This window comes from Chaetura pelagica, unplaced genomic scaffold (genome assembly GCF_000747805.2).
Source record: "Chaetura pelagica isolate M959 unplaced genomic scaffold, ChaPel_1.0 scaffold45, whole genome shotgun sequence".
Taxonomy (NCBI): domain Eukaryota; kingdom Metazoa; phylum Chordata; class Aves; order Apodiformes; family Apodidae; genus Chaetura; species Chaetura pelagica.
In genome coordinates this window covers 3905294-3932084 of record NW_009953217.1, presented here as the reverse complement: position 1 = coordinate 3932084, position 26791 = coordinate 3905294, and the positions used below count along the sequence as shown (strand labels likewise).

Sequence of the window (26791 nt, the reverse complement as noted above, 5' to 3'; positions counted from 1 at the left end):
TGCTGAACAGTTTAACCAATCCAGCCATGAGTATAAAGTATTAGCTTGCTGTGAGCTTGTACACATGGCTACCTTCTTGGTATCATGATTTCAAGCTAAAACCAAACTCACAGGGTAGGAAATTCTGAGTTCTGCCTTAGACTTGCTAAAGTAAGTCAACAAAGAGGTGAGTCATTAGTACTCTGTTCTTACCGAGATGCAGTGCTGGAAACACTCAGGATTTTAATACGAACTATTGATGACTGTCATATCAATGATTATGTTAACTAAAATTATGGGTCTTGTGTTGATAATGATTGCATTTTACACATATGAAGGTGTCCAGAGCCTGGGCCAGAAGAGAGACTTCCCTCTAAATGCTACAAAAGTTCCAAGTTTAAAAGGCTTAAAGTGCTTGGGGAGGAGTCACAGCTTTTACTGGCAATTGCAAACTGATCTTACAGACTTCACAGATACGTTAAAAAAAGGCCTGAAAAACACCTGTCAGCAGAAACAGTAAAAGGCAGATTAAAAAACATACCCTTAATTCAATCTGTTGTTCTGAGTAAGATTTTAAAGAAAAAGAACATAATTTTTGGGAGCCTGACTCATGGTTTTTAAACATTCTGGATTTGCTAAACTGCTGGTAAAATCTGGAACAGCTCCAGTGACGTCACTGAAACTGCACCAGTGTAAAAATGGCATCAGGGAGAACAGAAACAGGCTGAGAGAATTGGACAGCTGTGACCACTAACACAGGCTGCACATTAGGAAAGATCAATGACTAATTTTTACAAAACATTTTGGCTTGGTTTTTATTTTACTGAATTAGGGTAAAACAGCCCACATTTGCTCTCAGTAGCTTGATGGGCTAAAATTCTTCACTGACTTTTGGACACAGCATAATTCCAATGGGTGTTTAGTCAGCTATTCTTTTAAAAGGTATTTCTATCTGCTGTTGGGAGGCTTCAGTCACTTGAAATACAAGATTATCTTTCCTCCCAACTGCGTAACTGTGGTGAGGATGTCGTAGCAGATAAACACAACCTTCTGGTCTAAAGCCCCACCCTGCTCCAGACTTCATTACTCAAGAAACATCCCCATCCTCTTGGCAAGGGGAACAGAGACCGACAGGAATACCTCTAAAGGTTAACCACATGAACCTTTTGTCATGTTAAAAAACGAGAAAAAGCAGAGGAAAAAAGAGCACAGGCAGAGGAGAGCAATACAAATCAGCCAAGTGACTGCTCAGCAGAAACAGAGGGCAAAGGGTGGGTGCACCATTATCCTGCTGGGAACACCCTATCCAGAACCACTGTTCACACCCGGCTTCTGCTGAGAAAACAATCCTTGTAACCAAAAAACCCTCAGAGCAAGCAATTTTTAGGCATGGATTCTATATCAGGAAAAGCTGGATCTTAGAAGCAAAGGCATTACTGATATGAATGATAAACCAGCAGGGTTATATGAACATGTTTATCTTCAAGGACAGAAGAAAAGCTAAAATCTCCAAGGCCCTTTTTGGAGAAGAATCATAAAATCTACAGACTGCATTTCCCGGCTATTCTGTATCATGATTAAATCTGTTTCTAGCATTACACCTTTAAGAAAGATCAAAGGTAGGCAGCAAGGGAAGGAGGTACACACTGACTTCCACTAATTGAAGCAAGCTGAAGCCTCCAGCACCTTCTGAGTTCTCCAAAGTTTCCTCTGTATCTCAGCATTTCCTCTGCCCTCCCCTGTGGCCTCCGTGCCCCAGCCTTTGCAAAAGAGAGTGCATCCAGATGACTGACTCAACAGAGATGCCTTTTATAGCTGCCAGGGTACAGGGGCAGGAAAAAAACCACCCCAAATCTCAGTATAATCACTGGCAGAAACTCAATGCAGTTCTTCCATTGTTAAATTTCTGTGCCTCATTTTTTCCATCTTTACAAAAGGACATCAAAGAACATCAAGCTTTAGGAGCCTATCAATGTATGTATGTATCAATACCAGTAACAGTGAAACATTGCACACAAGTCATCCCAGTAGCAAAATCTATCAAAGCAAAGCTGAACTGGGAAAAATCTAGTTTCCCAATGTAACTGTATGAGCAGCAGGGTTTTTTGCCAATCTTCTCCTACCCCAGACTGACCTAATTAAGCTGTTAGAACCTGTAGTGCAAAGATAACCATGGCATCCCATGTGGGGCTTTGTAATAACCTGACTCCAACTCAAGCACAATAACACTGAGAGTATCATGGATTCTGCACTCAGCTAAAGAAGTGTACTTGGATACCTTTTTTCTTACTATTTCCTTTCTCCAGCATCTCTGCTTCCTTCTCTCATACATCTGTGCTTTGATTATAATCTCTCCAGGAACTCCTGGAGGTGCTGGCTTCCCTAGAGAGGCTACAAGTCAGGTCCACACTAGCCTGTACCGAGGCTACAGTTTCCATCCACACTGTGCTTGTGTATTAGCAAGGAAGAGAGTTCCTTGTAAATGCCTCCAAGGGTCAAGCACAACTTTGCCTTTGATGCTTAATAAAGTTTTGAAATCAAAAGCACTATGTAAATGTTGTTCTTATTATCAGGTAGGTGTGCTCTGGTTTTCTTCCAGGAGAGCTCAGCTGCTGAAAGTGGCTGGTGTTAGAAGCAGGTCCTGGATGTTCAGCATTCAGCTTTGCAGGGAGAAGACTGACATAAGATCTTGGCACAGAGCAATGAAAGAGGATGCAATCTGATTTGGCAAATTAGCCCCTGGGATGATGCAGTTGCCATATGTACCTAGGTGCCAAATTTCAAATGGAGCAGAGTGACCTGACCCTGACCTTTGGCTCACAGTGCTAAATTCCCTCTCCAGGGAGCCTCTCTAGCCTGAAGCATGTTTCAAAGCTGTGAAGAGAATAAACGTATTCACCTGGGGGATATTTACAGCAGAACATTTGTTTTCACTTATGCTGTAATCTAAAGAGAGTTTTGGTAGAGTCCCTGCATGTCATTCATTCCAACAACAGGTTTTGCAACTCTTCTTATGCAGGTGTCTGAGGCCAGAGCAATTCTCTCTGGCTGACCACAAGTATCTAATGAACTCTCTGTTCTAGCCAATAATTTGCCTAGCTTAGGGTTTTTCAAACAGAAGCAAACATCATCTTCTTTCTTGCTGCTTACCAAAGACATTGAAGTACAAAACAAGGATGCTGCCAGTTACAAAACTTTGCCACATGTAATACATATATTAAGGAAGTTTACAAGTAATATTGTAAATAATTTAATCTTCACTTTCCAGAAGCTGAACAAAGTGTTTTGTTTTGTAGGTTGTTGTTGGTTTTTTGTTTGTTTGTTTTTTAATTCTTGCATTGCAAACTAGTAGTTAGCTAGCTAATTAAAAACAATCTCTTAATGTATCATCAGACAGCAAGTTAGACAGGTTAGACGGAAGAGTAAATGTTAACTAGAGGCAAGAGTTGGAGTTTTCTGAATTAGTATTATGATACCCAAAATACAGGAACAGTAAATAAAAGTAAGAGAAGACAAGTAGAGGTTCAAAGAGAAGGCAGATTAGTTAAAAATAGTTCTATGACACAAAAAAATGTAGATCCTTACAGTCCAGTTCAGCAATGAAATGCCACTTAGGCTCAAAAGATAACCCCCACGTGGATGTGCTTTACTTTTGCTTTTGGCTTTATCATTTTAGTTGACTTACATTAGTTTTTCTAGGTATATCAGTATAGACTCAAAGCCAGAGATTGCCTCAAACATGTGCCTGCTCTTGTGGAAAGCTGCATCAGTCCTAGAAAAAAACACTTTACTCTTTTCCAACCCACTCAAATATTTTCTAACCACTTTCTTCACATTCAAGCTGTGCTTGAAAAAAATTGTAGAAGTATTCAGAGAAAGCTTGAGAGAAGAACTGAATGCAGCATCACGGGCCATGCATCAAGCTTTGGGAAAGGCAACCGTATAGATAAACCAGGCTTCCATTTAGTCAGCTAGCAGAATACATCTTTATTTTAAGAAACGGAGTCAGTTCTGAAATGCATCATTTGTTTAAATGACAGGAAATAAAGGTTTACAACCAGGGATGAGCTTGGCAAACCTCATTAAGAAAAAACAATGCTTTGTACTATCTGCAGAACCTGATCTCTGAAAGGCTGATACATCCCTAAATACAGCAGAAAAGGTGAAGAGAAGTCATTGCTCAACTCTGTTTCAATCCAAGTTTCACACAGACAACATCTATTGAACCCAAAAACATAGGCATTTGATAAACTCATCTTTAGGATGGCTCTTTGGCTCACACAAAATTTAACACTACTTTTTGTATAGTCTCATCCATCAAGTGCCATACAACCAGGCATGGAAAAAAAAATGCTCAAAGATGCAAAGCAAAGCATTTTAAAAAAATGCGGGGAAAAATACTTAGGGTTGTCCATAAAGCCTTAATTTAGCTCTCCTTTGCAGGCATCCTTTAGTTGTGTAGTAATCTCCTTTTTGTTTTCAAAATCTAGCTCCTCCGTTTCCTCAGCAATCCCATCACAGGCTCTGGCTCCCCTGTCACCAAATCAGGCCCACACCTCCACCCTGCAGCATCTGCCACCTTCCTCCACACTGCTGGATGCCAACAGGAAAAGCTACAAGTGTAAACAGGATGTGTTTTTGCCACCTACCATCTTCCTGCGCCAGAACTTTGCTGGCAGCTGGGAAGAGTAGTATGTGGAACAGCACCCTGTGCTGAAGTTTCAGCTGAAATTCACCCAAATAATTCAGTTTGAAGAAGATTCTCAATGAAGAACTTCACAGTGATGAAGTCTGGTTGGACTGTAAGCATATGAAAGCAGAGCCTCATGGTATAAATTGTGGGACAACCTGAACATCTGGCTATCCTTCCTGTCCTGTTTACAGGGGGGTGGGAAAGACCTCTATGTTTTGTGACTTTGAGAAGAATGAAGGCAACATGTCTCTCAAGCTCCTCCAAAATAGATAAGGATAATTTGTGTATCCAGGATGACAGTAAAGCTTGTAAATGAGAAGCTTCTAGCAGAGAATGAAGTCAGCTGAACATGACAGAGACAAATGCCATTTCAAGGAAAAAAAATTGTGCTGAGATCAGACAAGATTTTCCATACTAATCTTGCCTTTAGAAAATAACCCTGAACTTAAGACTTACAAAAACACACTAAGAGACAAGCATTTTTACCTTGCCTTGGCAGCTTCAGAAGAACGCCAGGAATAAATCACAGGAACAAACAAAATACTCATAAAAATCCCTTGCTGCATGAGACAGACTGGAGCAGAGGATGCACTGAAACACTGATTCATGAGCAATGCCTCTGAACCTGCTATTATAACTGTGATTTCCTAACACCTCCCCATTCCTACCAGCAGGCTAAAGCAACAATTAAAGAAGTGGGAGCTCTCTGCAAGCTTACCCTGTCTGTAACAGACCCACATCCAGCTATTTATTAGGCAATCCAATTACTCTGATGCGACCTTACTCCGTGTATTTATGTCTAGTCATACTACAGGACAGCCTCTCAACCCACATGTTCCTATTATGAAGCAAACCTGTTCCTCTAGTAACAGAGGTTATTACAAAGCACAGCTACTGCACAAAACACTGCATCTCCTTTGCATCTTCCCTTCTTTCATAATTTTCCAGTTGTTTGGAAAGTCCATTACACACCCAGCCACAATGAGAACAGGTTGAGACCAGTCTCCTGCACGCAGTTCTTGGACCATGCTTTCTTCCAGGTCTTCTCTCATGTCAGGGAAAAGTTTCCTGTTATCTACACAGCTGCCTCATTCTTCTCAAACTTTTCCTTTACAGCAACATTGTTGATGATAGTTAGGCCTCACAGGTATGACAAGGCCATTGTTTACCATGTTGGCTAAAGGGACCTCTTTAGAGCACACACGTTCCCTGTCTTGCTTTTTACCTGGAACATGAGCTCCCTGGAGTGGCAACAGCCTTTCTGTGAAACACGTAGCCTAGTGTGCATACAGTCCTTGGCTGGAACTCCTGCAGGCTTTGATACAGCAAATAATACAAGCGTGATTTCCAGCACCACCCAACAGAGCTTTCTTTGGAAATCAATGACAAGCCTGCCACACTATTTAAGTGTGTAAGCCACAGCCCCTTCTGCAACAGGGGTTTGGATAACTTTTGCAAATAGACCTGGCAAAAGAAAATGCGAAGAACTTGGATTCCTAACCAATGTGTGAGGAAAATCCCAACTTATACTCCATTTGAAACCAACTCTTTCAACTGGTGCAGGGGTTTTGTTTGGAAATATGCCAAGGAAGGACAGTGGCCTGTATCCGTTGACCTCTGATGACAGAGATTAGATAACAAGTGGATGGAAGTGCTTTAAGCAGTGGTGCTGTGAGCTGAGAGACATAATAAAGAGCATGTATTCATGCAATACATGCAATACATTCATGCAATATTCAGCATATAAAATTCCCTGGAGAGAATACCCAGTGTGAAAAGGCAGCCTTGGTGTATGCGTGTTACACTGATTCTCTTGACTGTCCTGGAGTAAAGAATACTCCAGCTCTGAAAACTGCTACTGCCTCTGCAGGCTCCTGAAGAAACTTGTAGTTCTTGATGCTCAAGGGTCACTTCTAAATGCCTTTTACTTCCTTGTCTTCAATGCTTTTCACACTATGTTTTGACACAAAGTATTTGATGAAGTAAGAAGTAAAAGTTAGGACACAGCGGGAGGGGGAAGGTATGCAGGTGTAAGAGTGGATGCACCTATGGCCCATGAAAATGATGAATAAAACCAAAATCAGTAAGGAAGTTTCTAAATGCAAAGGAACACAGTAGCCTGTCTAGAGATTCATCAGGCACGGGCTGACAGGCAAGATTTCTCATTAAAACAATCAGCTTTTCTTATGTTTTTGGCACTGTTACATGACATAGCCCGTAACTTTTGTGTAGGAGCCAAAATTGTGAGGAACAGCCTATTGCTTCCCAAAACACTCTGAGCCTCTGGTGCAACATCAGTAATTCAGTAATCACTGCTGCTTAAAACCCCAATGAAGCTTGGAAACCAGGAAATTGTGCTGTATTAGTGAGAAATAGATATCAAAGGCAGGGTTCACTTTAAATAGGCACAACTCCCTATACAAAATACAAAGCTGTGCAAAATGTAAGAAGCTTGTTTCATTAGCTAAAGCTTTTGATCAGCTACAGGTAGAAGAAATGCCACAGTTCTTGAAGTAATTCACAGAGTTTTTGTCATGCACCTGACCAAGTCTGCTTGGTTTTACACTCCTTTTTTCTAATTGAACACAAGTAAGATTACACCTTTGAGTTTGGGATTATTTCTAGTTGTGTAACTTTACACCTTTCACCTTGCTATGTCTTAATGTCTCTCTTCCAACCTTTGCCCAGGTGAAAGATGTGCATAAACCTCTGTCCATGAAAAAGCCCATCACAGGTACCTTCTACAGAAGCAGAAACTATTGTCTCCCTCCTCTGTGCCTGGTGGTGACACTGGATGTAGGGTATGCTACAAGCTGGATATCATCCATGCCACAGGCACCAGCCAGGCAGAGTCCAAAGCTGTTCTCCATGCTGCATGTCTCCTTCACCTTGTGCTGGCAGTGACAGCTGCCATAAGGAATGGCTCTTCCCTGTGCAAAGCTTTACTGAGCCCTGGAACCATCCCAGCTGCTTTTGTGGAGCAGGTGACCTGCACAGGAATCCCAGTAATCAAATCATAGTGGTGGCCTCAATGCTATTCCCCCATCACTGTACAAAAGGCCACCAGGCAAGGATTACCTAGGACGATTTAATTATGTGTGAAAACAGCTGCAAAGCTTTATGGGGTTTTAGGGTTGTTGTTCTTTGGACAGGAGGGGGGAAAGGAGAAGGAAGTAGACATGGAGCGAGCTGGCTGGGATGACCTGTGGTGGCAGGGAAGCACACTGTCATACACATGGCAAAAGATTAGGGTCTAAGATGTGTAAAGCCAGTTTTTCTCAAAGGGTTTGCTTCTTATGACTTGTCACCTGGAACAGGGTCAGTGTGACCTGCTGTGTCTCCCACACTCCCGGTGCCATGAGAAATGACTGCTAGTTTCCCACACCCACCTCTTCCAAATGAAAAGGCTACTTGGCCACTAGTTACCTACATTTCCATGTTAAAAGACCACAGTGGCCTACAAGGAAGTGAGGTGCATTCTTACCGATACTAGTAAAAATCTTGGTCATATTTTATTTTACATTTTTATTACTGCCTTTGAACAGGCCAGAGTTTCACCCGTGAGAATACAGTGCCTGGGGAACATAAGGTAGCAAAGTCCAAGGAAATACTACACTACAATATCTTTTAAGCCACCTTATCTGAGATATTTTTTCCTCCTTGATTCCATTAAAAGGTCTCCATGCCTTGCAAGATATCTGTACAGGAAAACAAACCACCACAGTGAATACTTCACTTGGTATTAGCTTTCATAAGGCACGATGAGAACTCATCAATGCAGGCTGTAAGCTGGCTGATTTAAGGACTCCACCAAACATGTCTCACACACGAATTACAATACATGTGGTATTTATTTGTTTTTGTTTTTATTTCAATTTTATTTCTGGATTCTACTTTGCTTTGTAAGTTATTTTTCTTGCATGACAAGCAATATCCAATTACTCATGCACTGCCTTTTTTGTTTTGTTTTAAGTTGACATTTTGCCCAAGCTTAAGACCACAAGATGCTTACTAGGGCGGTTCTCTCAGCCTCAGTGAAGTCTCCCGTACTGCTGGCTTTTAAAAACTAGTGCATACTAAACCTAAACCACATAAAATCAAGGCACACGGGTAGTGACATCAGCCACAATTTCCCCTCCACATGCATGTATGCATTTGCTCTATCTATGCATAATGGTGTTTCCAACCTGAAAACAATGTATTCAAGGAAAAAATATGGGTTTGTGTGATGGGATTTCCAATGGAGCCTGAAGGACTTTGGTAGTACCAAACTATAAAGGAAGTCCAGAGAACAAAATGCTTAACATCTCCAGCCTTACTGAACCAAGAATAAAGCATGCCTGGCCCATAAGCAGGAATCCACTAATTAAAGAGAAATGGGGCTTATTTGTCTTGGTTTCTGAAGTCACAGTTCTCCACTTCTGAAAACACAAGTTTCTCACCAGTTCTTTTCTGCCCTAGGGCTCTGACCTAAGCAGCTTAAATGATACACAGATTTTGGTTGAAATCTGCTCCTTATTTACTGGACTTCAAATGTGCAAACAATTACTGAATGGGTCTCGTTTATTGAATAAAAGTATTTAGGCATTATGTTTACAAAGGCCTAGAAACATTAAAAACTAGTGAAAAACAATTATTTTTACAGAATACATCTGCAAGCAATATGAAGTCATTTTGTTTTTGTAAATTTCTCTGTAATAGACTTATTGTTGATGTGGAAAATGTTCACATTGCAGCAGTGAATTATTTTGAAATGCCAAACTTAATAAAGGAGAAATTACTGCAAATAATATCACAACCCTTAAGGAAAAAAAAAAAAAAAAGCCAAAATACCAGTGGTTTCCTGACTAGCCAATCCTCTTCAGATTGGCAGACCTCTTCAGACTAATCAGGAAGAGTTAGACAAATAGTTACTTTATTATGGAGGCTGTCAAATAAATCAGAATCTGGCAAGCAACTGTTTCTGAGCCCTGCAGCCTGCCTGGCTGCTTTTCCTGTAAAGCCAAGGCCATTACAACAGACCCATGTATGTGTGTGCTTGTCTGCAGAGCAACATGTAGGCTTCAGGCCTCTAAACAAACTTCTTCCAAATTTGGGCCAGCATTTTTCTTGGCTTCCCCAGGTTTTGTTGTGGAACATGGCTGAGAGAAGAAACATTTTCTAAGCAATTAATTCCAGTCACTGCTGTTATTTTTAATGGAGAGCTCTGAAGCTCATCTCACAAAGGGTAATGAGAAAATAATGTTTTAAACAACATCATCAGAGGAATTGGGCTATGGGCTTGAACCACATTATCTGATTCTTGCCACAGACTATATTTTGCCCCTCAAATATTTGCTCTTTACAGTGGCACAATGAATTGGAATTTTGCCTAAGGTACAAGCCTGAGACATGGCCACAACTGAAGGTCACAGAACAGTGAGTTTCAGCCATTGACCACAAGAAATGGTGGCTTGTGCAGCTCCACCCCTGACCCCAAACACGCTCCTAACACCTGCAGGTTTTGTTCATCTGGGAGCAAGGGAAAACTGAGGTCTCGTTTTAGCAGGACACTGGGGCACATTTACTCTGCCGTCCCACAGCCCTTCAGCGTGGATTTGAACTGATGCAGACCCGACTTAGGTACATAATTAGACTTCAGCGTTACTCAGTCTATTCTGCTGAGTAGAGGGAAGAAGAGTGCTGTGTTGAGAGGTAACTAACAACCTCACCTTTGCACCTCGATTCAATCCATTTTGTGTTGTTTATCTGCATTGAACAGCATTGATTTTAAAGGCAGCCACAGGGCAGAGGGAAGACAAAAAGGGGATAGGGCAATGAGGGAGGAGGAAAGTTTGAAATTAACTTCCAGAATAGGTCTAACAAACACTGGGGCTTACAGACCTGTTGGAAACATTTTCAAGCCCAGCTATTATACAGAATATACTCAGCAGCTGAACAGCCAAGAATTATAGTTGGAAACTGTAAGGGTGCCCAGACAAGAACTGTGCTTGCTTCTGCCTCCTTTATGCCCATGGCAATGCAAACTGGCAGCACTGACAAATAATTCAACACCAGTGATGTTGCAGACTTGCTAAGGAGATGGGATACAACAACTTTTAAAGCTAACAAGATGGCTTAAAACAATCTCTTTTTTTGCTTGTTTGGTGTTCTATTGTTGTTGTTGTTTTTGTTGTTGTTGTGTTTTATTTTGCACTGGACCACATTAAAAGCAAGCAGAGCAGACGGACTTGCACCTGCTTCCAGATTAAAGTGGAAGCTAATGTAGTGCTACTCTTAATATGAATTAACTTTTAATACAGATCTGCTTTACTTTCAATTGACTTCACAGTGCTACTAAAAATAACTACTCATCTAGCAGGCAGGTGTGCTTCTCTTCTCTGTGTCTCAACATGGACAGTGAATAAATACTACAAGCACCTTGGTGCAAGTGGCATCAACCTTTCTCTCACCCAGAGATGTTTTCTACTCCCTGTGCCATTTTTTCCTCCATGGGACCAAGAGAGAATTGTTCACAGTCATTAGCAGAACTGCTGATCACTGGATTTGTCCCCTGAAACTAATGTACTTGGTGTAAACCACACAAATTTAGCTATGCATGCATCTATGAAACAAACCTGCTGCCACAAGGTAAATTCAACTGCTTCCCAATAGCAGCCCACATGCCTGCTCCTCCACCACCATGAGTGCCCAGAACCCACTCCTTGAGGGAGTGGCTGGCTTGGACAAGGGATGCTGGAAGGGCTCCTCAGGTCTCTGCCCAGCACATGACTGGGCCTGACCAGCTGAGGTGGAGGGCTGTGGTGCGTGCAGAGCAGCTGTACAGCTACCAGTGGTACTTTCTGACAGGCACACTCTGCCACAGGGGCCAAGATGCAGGAAGCTTTCTGCTTCAACCTCACTGGTCCAGGTTCCTCCTGCTGCCATTGGTGCTGGGATGAGCATGTGCCTGCACCCTGCTTTGTGGCCAGGCACAGTAAAGAGCAGCTGCTATCCTCTCATATGCAGCCAATTTCCCGTTTCCTTCCTTCTATAGGTTAGAGTTATTTTGATTTTTAAGTGAAAACAAATTTCTACTCATCTGTTTAAGGCATCCTGCCCTTCCATCTGGTTTATACTGTACATCATCACCTATTGTCCTGCCATGAGCCAATTTCTGAATGTTTGAGCTATGGATGCCTGTTGGTGATGATGTATGAAGCAGAAACAAAGCCAGAGTTGCAGAGACTTCAAAAGGCTAGGATAACTAAGAACACTGTTTTGAGTGAGCACAGACACATACACCAAGAACCTGTCACTTCTTCCAATCTTGTTCTCCCTCACTGGAGCCCCCTTTTAATTTGTTGCAGTTGCACAAATGCCCTCCCTGTGTTAAGAGTTCAAAGGAAAAAGCATCTTGATACTTCACGACCTCAGAAGACACCTCTCTGATGAAGTTACAAGCACAGGTTCTAATTCCTCAGAAAGAATAAGACTTTTAATGTAATATGTAAAGCTTTATGACTTCTTCACAAAGCAAAACCAAAACATATTCCAGTTCAGCTAAAGGCAATTATTTTCTCAGGAAATGTGTATCACCAGCAGAGACACTGTGTAGAAGGCAAACATCCAAGGGTTAGTTTTGGATGAGACAGCACAGTCTGTGATCCAGACTCACATGAAGAAGGTTAGGGCTGAGCTAAACCAGACCAGGATTTTGTATCATCTTACTGTTGCACTGTGGGTTTGCAGGTAAGTCACATATTTTCTAAGCTCCAGTTTCTTCAGTGGAAAATGCTAATAATGATGTTTATTGAGTTTCCTAAGAGATTTTGTATAAAACATGCTCACAAGTAATATCTGTGTGCAATGCGTACTTTGGGACTGACCAGAAAACACTAGCTCACCCTCTCCATGGGAGGACACACTCTTTATCCTACGGAGCCTAAAATGTAATTTTTGCAGTAAACACAAGCAACAACTAAATGCAAGTAAATGTCTAGTATTAGTAGGCTCTGTCGGCAAGAACAATGAATTAGTCCTTCACCACCAATGAGAGATTGGCAGCTGACAGCCCAGGGTCAGCAGCACAGGCAAAGCAGAGAAGGTGCAAGTGATACTCTGACAAAAACAGAGAAGTGGGAAAAGGCAGGGTAGTGCAGGATCTTGAAAAGCAGGACAAGAAAGTCATATTTCACCAAAAAGGGGGACTAAAAATACAACAGTGGGAGGGAGACCTTTTTGGTGGGACATACTGTCTTTTTTTCAGGGACAAGCTCAATAATCATAATACAAGAAATTCTACTTTCTTCACCTTCTGTGGATAGGATGAGGATTATCAAAAGACTTAAAAAGAAAGAAAAAGTGACTGCAGTCACTCAGTAAACAGGACCTGTGTATCTATAACATACAGTGACATGTATAACACACTGTAACAGTCACTTCAGCTACTTTTGTGGGAATTAAGAACAGACAATTTGAAATCTTCATCCATTATCAAAGGTTACTCTGGATTTACATCTTTGTATGATACCCTTAGTTTAGTTTATATATTATCAGGATCCCTTTCAATTTTAGGCTAATGTTCTTCTATATTTATAATATTCAAGGTAGCTACACATGCTTGATTACCTTTAAAACACTTATCATGACTCTGTTTAAAAATAAATGAATCCCATTTAAAAGTGACTTGTCCCCAAGTATTCTATTATTCTTCTAGTATTTATGGACAAGGACATATGGGGCTGATTTCTCTCATTATTAAGCAGCATGTCTGAGGCTTAAATAATTTAAGTTATTCATTGACAGCAATTGGGTTACTCATGCAAACTCCCACTTAGATAAGAAGTTCTAGTGATAGGGCTGGTCAAGTGGATGAAGATGCCTGAAGAGATTTTGGGATGCACTGAGCATCCAGAGATACTGCTAACTTTGATTAGGGTGAGGAGGACATTTGAAGATTGGGCACCACCTTCACTAATAAATGAAATTTAACTGTGACTTTAAACATGGTTATTTTACTGACATTTTCTTCAAATGTTACCAGACTGAGGTTCTGAGGGCTGATAACTAGTAGCTGAAGGAATGAGTGATTGTGCAGTGATTACTGTGACAAAACCCAAGTCTGGTGCTAGACATTTCTAGAGCAATTAATTATATGGGACTTTCCTTTTGGGTTCAGGGTGCTCCTGACAGTGGACAGATACATTGTGAACATCTCTGCAGACCCTGGGCTATGGAAACTTTCATGAAGAGCAAAGCTGACTAAATAAACGAAGAAAAGGAACTCCAAGCAGCAGAAACCACCCATCTCTAGTATGAATGCAACACTGAAATCAAAAGATGGATAAATCAGCTGTGCTGTGGAGCTTGGATTATAATAGAATCATAGAATCTTAGGGGCTGGAAGGGACCTCGAGAGATCATCTAGTCCAACCCCCCTGCCAGAGCAGGGTCACCTAGAGTACATCACACAGGAACTCATCCAGGTGGGTTTTGAATGTCTCCAGTGAGGGAGACTCCACAACCTCCCTGGGCAGTCTGTTCCAGTGCTCTGTCACTCTTACAGTAAAAAAATTTTTTCGGATATTCACCTTGAACCTCCTATGCTCCAATTTACACCCATTACCCCTTGTCCTATCACTGGTCATCACTGAGAAAAGCCTAACTCCGTCCCCCTGACACTCACCCCTTACATATTTGTAAACATTGATGAGGTCACCCCTCAGTCTCCTTTTCTCCAAGCTAAAGAGACCCAGCTCCCTCAGCCTTTCCTCATAAGGGAGATGTTCCACTCCCCTAATCATCTTCGTAGCTCTGCGCTGGACTCTTTCGAGCAGTTCCCTGTCCTTTTTGAACTGAGGGGCCCAGAACTGGACACAATACTCCAGATGTGGCCTCACCAATGCAGAATAGAGGGGGAGGAGAACCTCTCTTGACCTACTAACCACACCCTTTCTAATGCACCCCAGGATGCCATTGGCCTTCTTGGCCACAAGGGCACATTGCTGGCTCATGGTCATCCTCCTGTCTACCAGGACCCCCAGGTCTCTTTCACCTACACTACTCTCCAGCAGTTCAGCCCCCAACCTGTACTGGGACATGGTGTTGTTCTTCCCCAAATGTAAAACTCTGCACTTCCCCTTGTTGAATTTCATCATGTTTCTCCCCGCCCAACTCTCCAACCTATCTAAGTCTCTCTGAATGGCAGCACAGCCTTCTGGTGTGTCAGCCACTCCTCCCAGCTTAGTGTCATCAGCAAACTTGCTGAGGGTACATTCTATACCCTCATCCAGGTCGTTGATGAAGATGTTGAACAACACCGGTCCCAGTACCGACCCCTGTGGGACTCCACTAGTCACACACCTCCAACCAGATTCTGCCCCATTGACTACAACTCTCTGACTCCTTCCTTTCAACCAGTTCCTAATCCACCTCACTTCCTGGTCACCAAACCCATACCTGATCAACTTTTCTACAAGGATGCTGTGGGAGACGGTGTCAAATGCTTTACTGAAATCAAGATAAACCACATCTACCGCTCTACCATCATCTATCCACCTAGTAATTTCCTCATAGAAGGCTATGAGGTTAGTCAAACATGATTTACCCTTGATAAAACCATGTTGACTGCTCTTGATGACCCCCATGTCCTTGATGTGCCTGGAGATAGTGACAAGAACAAGTTGTTCCATCACCTTTCCAGGGATGGAGGTGAGGCTGACCGGTCTATAGTTACCCGGGTCCTCCTTCTTGCCCTTCTTGTAGACTGGAGTGACATTTGCTATCCTCCAGTCCTCAGGCACCTCACCTGTTGCCCATGACTTACTGAAGATGATGGAGAGTGGCCTAGCAATGACCTCCGCCAGCTCCCTCAGCACCCTTGGGTGCATTCCATCTGGACCCATTGATTTATGGATGTCCAGATTACTCAACTGATCCCTAACCCAATCCTCGTCTACCATGTCAAACTCTTCCTCTATCTTGACTTCTTCTGGGGCTATCTGAATCTGGGGTTCATAGGGAGACCCTGCAGGAGTAAAGACAGAGGCAAAGAAGGCATTCAGCACCTCTGCCTTCTTTATATCCTCTGTCACCAGGGCTCCCACCTCATTCCTCAATGGGCCAATATTGCCTCTAGTGCTAGTTTTGCTAGCTATGTATTTGCTATGTATTAGCTATGTATTTGTAGTCCAAATGACAGAAGCTGTAAACATTTAAAACTCTGCTATAGAGACTTTCCATCCTATCACAGACTACTCTGCTCTCCAACCACCTCACTGGTGGAAGACTTGACCTAATTGTTAGCATGTTTTACATCAGTGAGAGAAGGGGAATGATCCTTTATGGGCAAAAAGAAAAAAATATGGTTATTTTTGCAGTATTTTATTTTTAACTAAAAAGACATGTTTCTTGCCATCTTCAGAATGAGTCCAAGGAACATTTGTAATAATTTTCAGGTCACATTATATTGTACATATTGCAGCTGATTTCACAGCTATGTGGGCAAACTACTATTTTTCTGCACAACTAAATCATTACCAAAGTAACAGCAGACAGTAAACATCACCAACATCTAGTGGTTACAATGCATCTTAGGAAAACATGGTCCAGCTCTTGGATGAAGAAGCTCTCATATTTCAGCCAGGTCTCTCTTCCCTGCCCAGCCCCAGATCTGAGCCCCCTGTGTAACAGACTTTGTCCCTATATGTGATCTGGGTGGCAAAGATTTTGTTTTGCTTCTTTTCCCCGTAAGAAAGGCAACAAGGTTAGTAAGTCTTTAAACTCTCAGTTCTCAAGGCTGTTAATATTTCACATTGCCAGCAGGGAAAGGAATTAAAACTGCCAGTAGCTATCCAGATAGATTTTAAAATCCCCTTCCCTCCCCCTTCTCTCTGTCTCCCTCAGCTTCAGAGGATATTTTCCCCGCAAATTGGTTTTAAATTAAGGAAGGTGATGAAGGCAATGTGCCATCTCAGCATTTTCCCAGGTGCACTTAATCTAATTTCATTAAGGAGATCAGGACAGATGATCACTACAGTCGAAACATTAAGTCTGTCCATTTTTGTATGAAAAACCATTAAGTCTGTCAAAGCGTCGGCGGGTGGGCTGTTTATTATTTGAGATGAAGGCGCATTTTGCTTCCCCAATAAACTGTCAGGAGTAGTAAACCACAAATTAAGTCAGCTGCTGCCAAAGATTTAGGCAAAGATCTCCAACTAATTTTGACACAGGTGTGGGAAAGGCCAAGGAAATAGAGGCTGTAAGTGAGCCTGTGCATTTTGGAAACCAAGCCTAGCCAAGGTTTTTATGTATGTTTGAGATATTCCCATCCAACCTATTGAAGAGCGGAAGACTGGGCATCTGTGGATACAATCATCAGAACTGCTGATGCTTCTGACACTCTGGACACAGTGCAATGCTGTGCACTGCAGAGTCTAAAGCGCAGAGCTTACCTCTGCTCTAACCTGCACTCATCCTGCTGAGACCCATCGCCTTGTCCTATGCAAACAAGAACTCATACAAGCCGCATTCAGCTACTTCTCTGTTTTGAACTTATGCACAGCTTTGACCAAAACATAAAATCACACCCCTCAGATGATCCTACAGATACTATACAAAATTAGAGGAAACCCATGAAAATGCAGAAACTATGGAAGACTATTTAAAAGCTAAGAAAGAAATCAAGTGAAGCTTTCAGATTGAATTTTCAGGCACTACAAAATCAAACGTGAGTAATTTACTAAGGAGAACACCTTCTCAATGCAGCTAGGTAGAACTTAGTATTAAAAGATCAACAAGAAATGTTAAGAAGTATAAAAATAGTAAATGGAATTACACAATCTTTACAGAACATACAGAGAAATTAATTATCACTAATATGGAATCAGAAGCAACATTCTGGCTGGAGCTAGACTGGAGATAGAACTGCTGTGTTTGCAGGTAGCATGTGCACTGCTTTGAGCATCGAGGGTGGGCAGAGGAAGTGTAGAAGCTTTTCCCCATGCCAGCTGCCGTGAGGGGAGGAACAGAGCCCACTCTGCTGGCAGAGACTTCTGGAGCACTGCCGGGATCAGGAGAGCGGGAGGTAGCCAGGCTACACTGTGAAAAATGACTGGCTCACCCCTGGGTAGAGCTGGAGTTGAAGGTTCACAGGTGAATGGAAAACAAAGACTTTTCCTTGCTGCCTGGGAAGAACTGCATGGAGCCAGTGTGTCTGAACCGCAGCCAGCGCTAGAACTAAGGGGTGACCCTGCAGGGACCAGAGGGAGGCTTATTTACAAACACCTCTTTAAATCTCTCTCGTTCTGAGTTCTCTCTGTTTGCAAAATACCTCACTTTGGTTTGTGTTTGCAGAAAACCAGGACTCTATCTCTGAGGGACTTCTGCCCCTGAAGGTGTACAGCTGGGCAGCACCAGCTGAAACATCTCCCCTGGCTCAGGGTGCCGTGGCAAGTCCCTTACTCATTTTGCAGACAAAAGCTGAAGTTGATAACCAGATAATAAGTGAAAACAGCAGCTGATAAGTGTTAGGAGACTCACCTAGGCAAAAGAATATCCATTTCAATCATGATGCAAGGTCAGGCAGACATTACTTCTATTCTTCACTACTGATCCAAATGCTGTTACTGCCTCTTACATATCTGGAAAACTTCAGTGATGAAACCTAGTTTGGATTTTATTGTGAATTGGACTCAGAAGCAAGAATCATTGGAAAGTTACAAAACCTAAAGCTGACTTACAGGCCATCCTAAAGTTGTACCTTTTACACCTTCATGGGACACACAGTGCTGCATGCTGTGCTCTTCTGTATTATCTTACCTGGTAACACAATTTTGGCATACAGTAATGAGAAATTTTGTAAGCCAAATGAGGGCCTACACTTCCAGCTCTTGGAGTATGCATCCTCCAAAATTCTCATCTTCTTGGCATTCTTACAGTTAATTAAGTAATTGAATGTAAGTAATTGAATTACCTAACTCAATTGCCAATTTCTCTCACCTGCACAGTATGTTATGTTCGATCTTTACCACTTTCCAAGGAGTTCCTGCCATTGCACAGGTAGCCCTTTGGATTTATGGCTATATTATAATGGGGTTTCTTGAAGTGAAAGACAGCTGTACAAGACTGCTCTCTTAAATACTGCCTCGGATTTTAAAAGTTTCTTCAAAAGGTCCCTGGTAAGATAAGAAAACGCTCATGGATGGGAAACTGGAACAGGGAGACATTAAACAATAGAGAAACCAGAAAGCCAGGGATATGCTGACTGCCCTGACAGAACTGGTATTATCCTGTCTTTCCCAAGAGCTTTCTATAAGATCTTTTAAGTCCTTTTATGTGAATTAATGATGGATTTTTGTCAGCAAACTAGAAGGCTCTTCTCATTGTTTGCTCTGAGTCTTTTCCCCTACATTTTCAAGAATGAATATGGACAACACAGACTGTGCTGTGTTACATACAGACTAACGTACTTAAAATTGTAGTTTTATCTGAAAAAAAAATATAAACGTAAAATCTTAGAAGGGAGGGAGAACACTGGTACTGAAGCTTTGAGACTGTTTCATTTTTCAATTGCATTCTTGCTTTACTTAAGTACAAAGCATTATTATTTTTTTTTACTGGATTTGCAGACCCTCTTGTTGGGAAGGACAACCTGGAGGGCTCCTTTCCCTCTTCTTCCCACCGCTGGCACTCGTTATTGATGTAAACTCTCATGTCTCACTGGTCTGACTTGATCACTTCCTTGTTAAACTTTCAAATAAGCACCTCCCTACTACTTACCACTCCTTTTCACTACAGAGAATAACTAGCCATTTATGGCCATAAAGCTACCTGTTTTTCCCTCTCAAATGCCTCCTAAAGCCTCCTCTTTGCCATAATACCTACAAAACTGAAGCTGGACAACAAGGCTGCTGACATTCCAAAACAGTTCTGCTGTTAACAGTACCCCACCATTTATCTGAGTCCTTCCACTCTTCTCTCATCCTTAAGCCATGGACTGTTCTGTATCTACACTGCACAGAGTAGGATGGGAACCCAGGCTGTGGAGCAGTGATCACAGCACTGCTGAGGTTGCTCTTCTCCCATGTATCAAGTGCTAAACTGCACCTGCTGGTGCACTGCTGCTTGCTTCCAGGCACCTACTGGGACTCAGACATTAGCACAGCAAACAAAGCACAGCAAGGCTGAATTCACATTGCTGCAAGCAGTGCCTAATAAACTCACTCTGCTGTTGCAGAAAGCAGTGTGAAACCACTGTGTTAGAAACCTGACTTCAAAACTTTTTGTTTCCACCTTGGATATAGCGGTACCAGTCTCAAAGGTTTCTTGCTATAAGCTAAAACAAACTACAGAACAAATACATGGTAAATACTGATTCAACTTAGAAATACAGTGCAATTTTTTTGTACCTCTAACTTAACCACATTACATGAAGGAATGCCTGATATCTAACCCCTGATTTGGAGACCTTGGTTACACCATGGGACCATGCAATTAAGCTGACAACCCACAATTTTGTACACAGCAGACAGAAGTCCAGGACTGAAAGAACATGAACAGTGAATTAGTTTTAAAGAAATAAATGGGCTTTTAAAAAATGCAATCTTGAACACTGTTATTAAAATGCGAGCAACATTTTGGAGTAATGAGCAGAGATTACTCATTCCCTTGTTTTAGACAAGTTGACTTTTGGCTTTCTGCAGAACACCATTTAACAGAGCACATTACCAAGCTGCTAGCCACTTCTCACAGTGATGCTAAAGCAGGTAAGAGACAATAAGTGGAACTGTTGATGGTTTATATTACTCTATTATGTTAATGTTCACTAAAGTATGCCATAAGCTCTCTCATTACATGTGTATAAACCAATTCTCTGTGGTGTTATTCCTGTGCTAAATGCTATAACTACATAAATCTTGAATTAATGGAGACTTTATAGTTCCTGAAAATGAAGGGTAATTGCTATCTGTTAATGCTGTTGTTGCTATTAAAGGAAGTATATATTTTCAGTAACAATGTTTATGGACCGTGAGCATCACATGGCAGCTACTGCACAGTATAGAGATAGTGTTAACAGGACTATCAGAGTAACTCCCTTTCTCTCCCTCTTCCCTCATAAGAAGTACAGTATCACTTCCACAGCTTCCACAAACTACCTCACAATTCTCATAACAGTTGCGGAGTGCAAACCAACGCCCTTCAATGAACACCCAGTAAAAGAATCAAGATTTGCATTTCTATCTCTGGGAATGCATGATTTGCTAAGTTTCTCGCTTGGTTAAATGGCTGGACAGCTCATTTTATTGGTTTGGGTATTTCAAACTGTTCTTCGAGAAGCGTGTGGTGACAGAATGATAGGTGTGAGAAAGTATAAGCCCACTTAGCTCCTTTGAGATTTCAGCATTGATGCAGAAGTGAAAAGCTATCCTTGGCCAGAGACAGTTCTCAGAAAGTAGATGGGACAGATAGGTCCCCAGCCTTGAGCTCCTCTACTCCAATTATTAAAAACAGCAGCGCATTGTTTGGAAACATTCTCCCAACCTGCTGCGAAACTGTACCCTGCACTGAAGTCACGGCTCCTCCATTCTGATACACCGTACGTGTGACTGACTATGCTCAATTACTTTTCTCCCCTGGAGTCCTGCACAACACTGCATAAGGAAAAAAACCAAAACCATCAGGAGTGTGTTTGTATTTTTCAACGCAGAAAGGGTAAAGCCTTAATTTTACTCTAATGTCTGTGTTTTAAAACATTAAATGCTCAACAGCCCATATACCTATGAACTAAAAAACAGTGGATAATTAGTAGCACGGTACAGAGAGAGAAGCAGGAGGTGGAAAATTTCAGTTTTGCTTCTAGCTCAATCAATGACTCAGTTTGTACTTGTACATGAACTACCTTTTTTGTCTGCTTTCCTCATGAGTTACACACAGGTGACAGTGATCCGCTGTTTATGACTAACAAAGTGTTATGCAAATCAAAAATACATTAGTAAGTCCTGCCCTGCCCTTCATTAGTACCTGTGTGTGCATGTTTACCTAGAGAAAGCTGCTTCTTGCTGACCAAGCAAGACTGTTCTGTAGTGCTGTGAAATGAAGATGACCTGTCATGTAATTTGGGAAGCCTGATGCTGGGCTAGACATTGTGTTGAATGCTCCATCTGGCTGCAATAACCAGAAAGCATTATTGGAAGGTACATTTTGCCAACACATGGTAGAGGGAAAACCACCCGGCAGTGTAATCCCTCAGGACATTCCCACCAATATTTTTATAGCTCCTTGGTGCATCAGCCAGGTTTAGTTTTAGACAAATACTGACCGTGTTTCCAGGGGAGTATACTATGTAAGGTATCAACAGAGAGAGCTAGGCTGCCCTTGTGTTCCCCAGCTGGAAGACAATTTGCACTTACATTATCCCCATGGAAGGTTTGAAGCCTCTTCACCTCAGCCTTGGAGAGTTTACATATATGTGCACACATCTTTGCTGACAAGAAAAGCCCTACTTAATTCCAGGGACCTATTGAATAAAACTGATGTCATGTCTCGTGCCTCTACACATCACGCAAGAGATAGAAAGATGATGATCTTGTGCTGCTCTCCTTATGAAGAAAAAAAATGTTATTACTAAGGTGGTGTCTCCCTAAGGAGAAGGCAGATGGGAAATATGTCAGCCTAGAAGGTCAAATTACAGTTATAGATATGTAAAGAAATGCCATATTAATGGTGAGGAACACTGTAATAGCCTTTCATTTGCTGTAAAGGACAGTAAGTTACCAGCCAAACACAATACAGCTTCCTCTGAAGGTAACCTCAGATCCCACATTCTGAAAGCTAATCAATGTTGTTCAGATTTCAATTTCTTCTCTACAAGGTGAAGTCAAACCTAATCTAACAAACGTCAGTCTCAGATGTAATGCCTCTAGCTGGGTCTACTGGTGTAATTTAGATAATCATTAATAGCATAGCTGTATAATAAAACTACATGTCACTTACAACTTCATCTGAGGTTTGACTGGCAGATCTTTAAACAGTATTCTAAGTGATTGCTTTTACTTTCTTTGATTGGGCAGTCTAAAAAATGTTTTAACCCTGTGGTATCTAAGCTTTTAGGGAATAATTTCTCACCCTCACCCTGTTCCCTGCCAACAGCTCTGCTGATGTGTAACCTTGCAAAAAACAGAACTTGAGGGGGTGGTCATAGTTTCAGGGAGTGACCTGATACATATACATGCACATATAAAACAAAATATGTACAGTATCTTTCATTCAACATATATTATTTAAATGTTACTCTTTGATCAAGCCTTTCTCTCAAAACACAGCTTTCGCCATACTCCAGGGATATTTAACACCTGATGGGATTTTTAAAAGAAGAAGCTGAAAAAACCTTAATGTTTCCCAAGCTCTAAGGATACTGAAAAACAAAACAACTTAAGCAGAAGAAGCTTTTAGTGTAGTCTCTTGAACTCAGGGTAACCTCTGATGTATGGCTGCAGCCAAGGAGACAGGACTATCTGAAGTCAGCCTTTACTTCTGTAATGCTGATCCAGTAATAACCCGTGTGCCACAGCTTCTCATGAATGAATGCAAGAGACTGGACAGCCAAAATATAATAAAAGTTTGATGAAGATCTAACCTGAGACTGCCAAGTTTGATCTGCCAGCAGAGAAGTAGCAAGAGATATTCAAGTCTTTTTTTTGCACATTTGATGCTTAAAAGCATGGTGCAACTGCTGCTATTAGTGGGACTTCTCTGTTTTCCTTGCAAAGGTGAAATAAGAAATCCCTATAGAAACCACACAACTAGACCCCTCTATATCCATAATAAGGTCAGAATGATCATTGCTCTGTGATAAATATGCATACATCATGACAAACCACTCCTTTGAGGAGTTAACACACTGCCTTTGATGGTAGGTACCAGTTTTTCCATCTTCTAATCTGATTACAAAGTTGACACCTTCAAAGGCTACAATAAATAAAATATGGGCTCCTGACAAGTTATCAGAGGAGACTTCCTCTGAAACAGCACTAACACTACAACTCGGGTCTCACCAAGTGCTCACATAATAATCAAGAAAGACTGTTACGTCAATGGGAATTTCTTTGCTGTAAACAAAAACTACGGAAGATCAGAGAGTATCTGATTCCAAGCTTTCTTCATTCAATTATGGGTATTTTTAAATTTAACGTGAAGACTGGAGGAAAAATATTCCTTTCAAATTCATTCGTATTTTGACTCAGAGGGAACTTCCAAGCTAGTAAAGCAAATGAAAGAAAATTCAGTCTTACCTTATCGTCAATATCACTCTCGCTGTCACACTGTGGATTAGAGAGAGAAAAAAAGATTTTGAGAAACACCTTCATGTATAGGGATCTTTTGCATCATCCCCTTAAATCTTTAGGATAGCTGTTTATGATGCTCTCAGTTCAATGAAGCACACTTTTGATGTTTGCAGTAATGCCTTTTAGATTGCTAGCATAAACCAGACAAAACCAATTTCTCTCTCCTTATACACAAATATGTTGTACTCTTACTTGGATGGGGAAACTGAACTTTAAACAAAAAAGACAATCAGTGATGCATTATAACAACTGCAACATGAATGCCATAACAGAAAGCTGCCTTTTTAACATCCCAAATTGTGGAACACATAGTAACAGTTTTGCATTGCTTCACCTTGATAAGCACTTTGTCATCTAACAAGGAAACTGTGAAACTGGCAATCAATTTCTAATTTAATGAGTGGTACCAAGAATAGTAATTAAAATACAACATAAATTCTGGTACATTTTTTAGTTTGCATGAGATCACAATCCCAGGAGGAAGTATTTACTTAGAGAGTTTTAGAGTCTAATCTCTTACAGCCTCTGAAAATGAAATGCTCTATTTTCACAGTGCAAATGATGGAAAGATAACTTGAGCACTGCACATTTCAGCACACGCACATCCTGTTGGCTGGAGCTGAGAAAAATTTACAACCAGGAACAAAAATAAGTCTCTTGGTGTCCATTACAATGATAGAAAGTGACCAGTGCACTTTGTAGCTTTTGTGCCCAATTGGAATTTTCCCCTTCAGCCAGCAGCTGATGGGGATGGTCCCAGTGGGTTTTGGTAACTGGCAGCACCTTATCGAGTTTGCTGGTTCAACAAGAGGGGACTCTGCAAGCCAGCAATGACAAACTGCAAATGTGGAAAAGGTCCATGAGAATGCACATGCTTTGGTGACAGGAATGTAAAAGAAGGAATAGATCTTAATGGTTATTTTGCCCAGCTCCTGCTCCTTATGGAGAGGGGAGGGGGAATCTTTCCTGTCACATCCTTTTATTCTAAAATTACTAAGCAGGAATTTCAGCTGTGATATTCTTAGTTTTCTTCAGATCTTTAAGAGACTATTTAACCTCTTCTTCCATTTGGTACATGAAATGATTGACCCCAAACACTTGAGGAACCTCTTACTCTTAAATTCTCTTTAACACACAGAGTACACAAAGAACCATGGATACAGCAGTGAGGTCTCCCATAGTGTGTCTGCAGTGAAGGCTGCTCAGCTTCCCAACTGACTCCTTATTTCCATTTAACTGCAATGGAAATGACTGATTCAAGGAATCTGTTTTTCTATAGTCTTGACTAAGCAGAACCCCCTTTCTTTCAAAGTGAACCCACTTCATACTGTCCCACCTGATCCACAGCATGTTTTTCACAGACAAATCCAACGGATGTGCCCAGATCTAATTGTATCTGTAACCACTCTTGGAAAAAAAGAACCTGAAGCAAAAATGGAAGAAATTACAGGAAGGCAGGACACTGCTCTGCAGGGGCCATGGAGCAGCAGGGAGCAGACAACTCCTATGGGAATAACCAGTGCTAATGCTGGCAGACTGCATTAAGCCCTAGCCAATTACTTTGTGCACAGAAACAAGAACATCAGAGAGCCATGCCTTTGGCAAATACCTCCCCACAAGCTGTCAGTACCTTTTTTGGGACTTCTATTCCATCACTGAGCTATATGAAAATAATTATAGGAAACATAGTTTCTGGTTATTACAAACCTGACATTCAGATCAAAAGTCAAATCAGTCCTGATAAATCAGCACCAGCCATTTCCTGACTCTCCCAAACCCCTGCCACATAACCATAAACAATTAGAAGTGTCTGTTCTGGACCTGCAATGGGACTAACTGTCCATCACCAGTTAGACATGCTGAAACAGGTTTGCTGGGCAAAGGCTGCCCCAGTACCTGTTACATTTGTGCTTGCTCAAGACAGTGATAATTCATGCAGACAAAGCAACACATTCATCAAAAACAAGGTGTGTGTGGAGAGATGCACTGACAGCAGTACACTTATCATTTACATGCTTCTTAGAAACACCGACTGGATCAAGGGAAGCCTTTTACCTCCATCTGGGGGGCTGAAATCAAGTCAGAACACTACAGGGAGTGTGCGTTCCCCTAGATTACTGGCATAATTGAGTAGGTCACAAAGATCAAGTTATTTTACCCTTTAAACCCGGTCTATGCTAAAGTATCCTAAGTTATTATTTTAATCACTGTGCTCATTCAACCTGCACACTCATGTTCTAGAGGCAGAATATTTTGATGACATGATTCAACCCACACAGTTCAGACTGAGGTATGTCACAATGGAATTACACCTAGCACAAAAATGGCATCAAAATTACTCAGTACATTCCACTCTGTGCTGCTTAAAATTGTATGCTTAGGCAACACCAACACCAATACCAATTTTCATTCTTACAGAGACTTAAGGAATGATACACTTAAGGAATAAAAAATTTTAAAAAAATTAAACTCAGAAATATATAGACTTTAAATTAATTCAGATGCTTTTGCCTATGAGCCCTGGTTTAATAAAACCACAGCACTGTAAACCTTAATAAATTTAGCTTAAAAATATTTAAGAGCAGATGTAAACAATTTTGAGGAACTTCAGCAACCATTATTACTCAAATACGACTTAGTATTTTAGTCTCACTCTCTGTTTTTGTAACAAAACTTGCCTTCCTATTTCTTACAGCATTATGATATTTAAAAAAAAGAGGACAAGCTTTTTCTCAGTGAAAAGAGATCTGACCTTAAAAATCTGAATGCTGATAATGAGTATAAAAGCCTACCC

The 26791-nt window shown here is 41.3% G+C and overlaps 1 protein-coding gene across 1 annotated transcript in view; it reads right to left on the bottom strand.

Annotated features, from left to right (window-relative positions):
* Positions 1 to 26791, bottom strand: part of FBRSL1 (fibrosin-like 1) — a 386476-nt gene that overhangs the window by 157501 nt on the left and 202184 nt on the right. The window contains exon 4 of the mRNA XM_009997643.1: positions 23944 to 23973. Within this exon, the coding sequence (XP_009995945.1) occupies positions 23944 to 23973 (30 nt within the window). The remainder of the gene's footprint in view (positions 1 to 23943; positions 23974 to 26791) is intronic.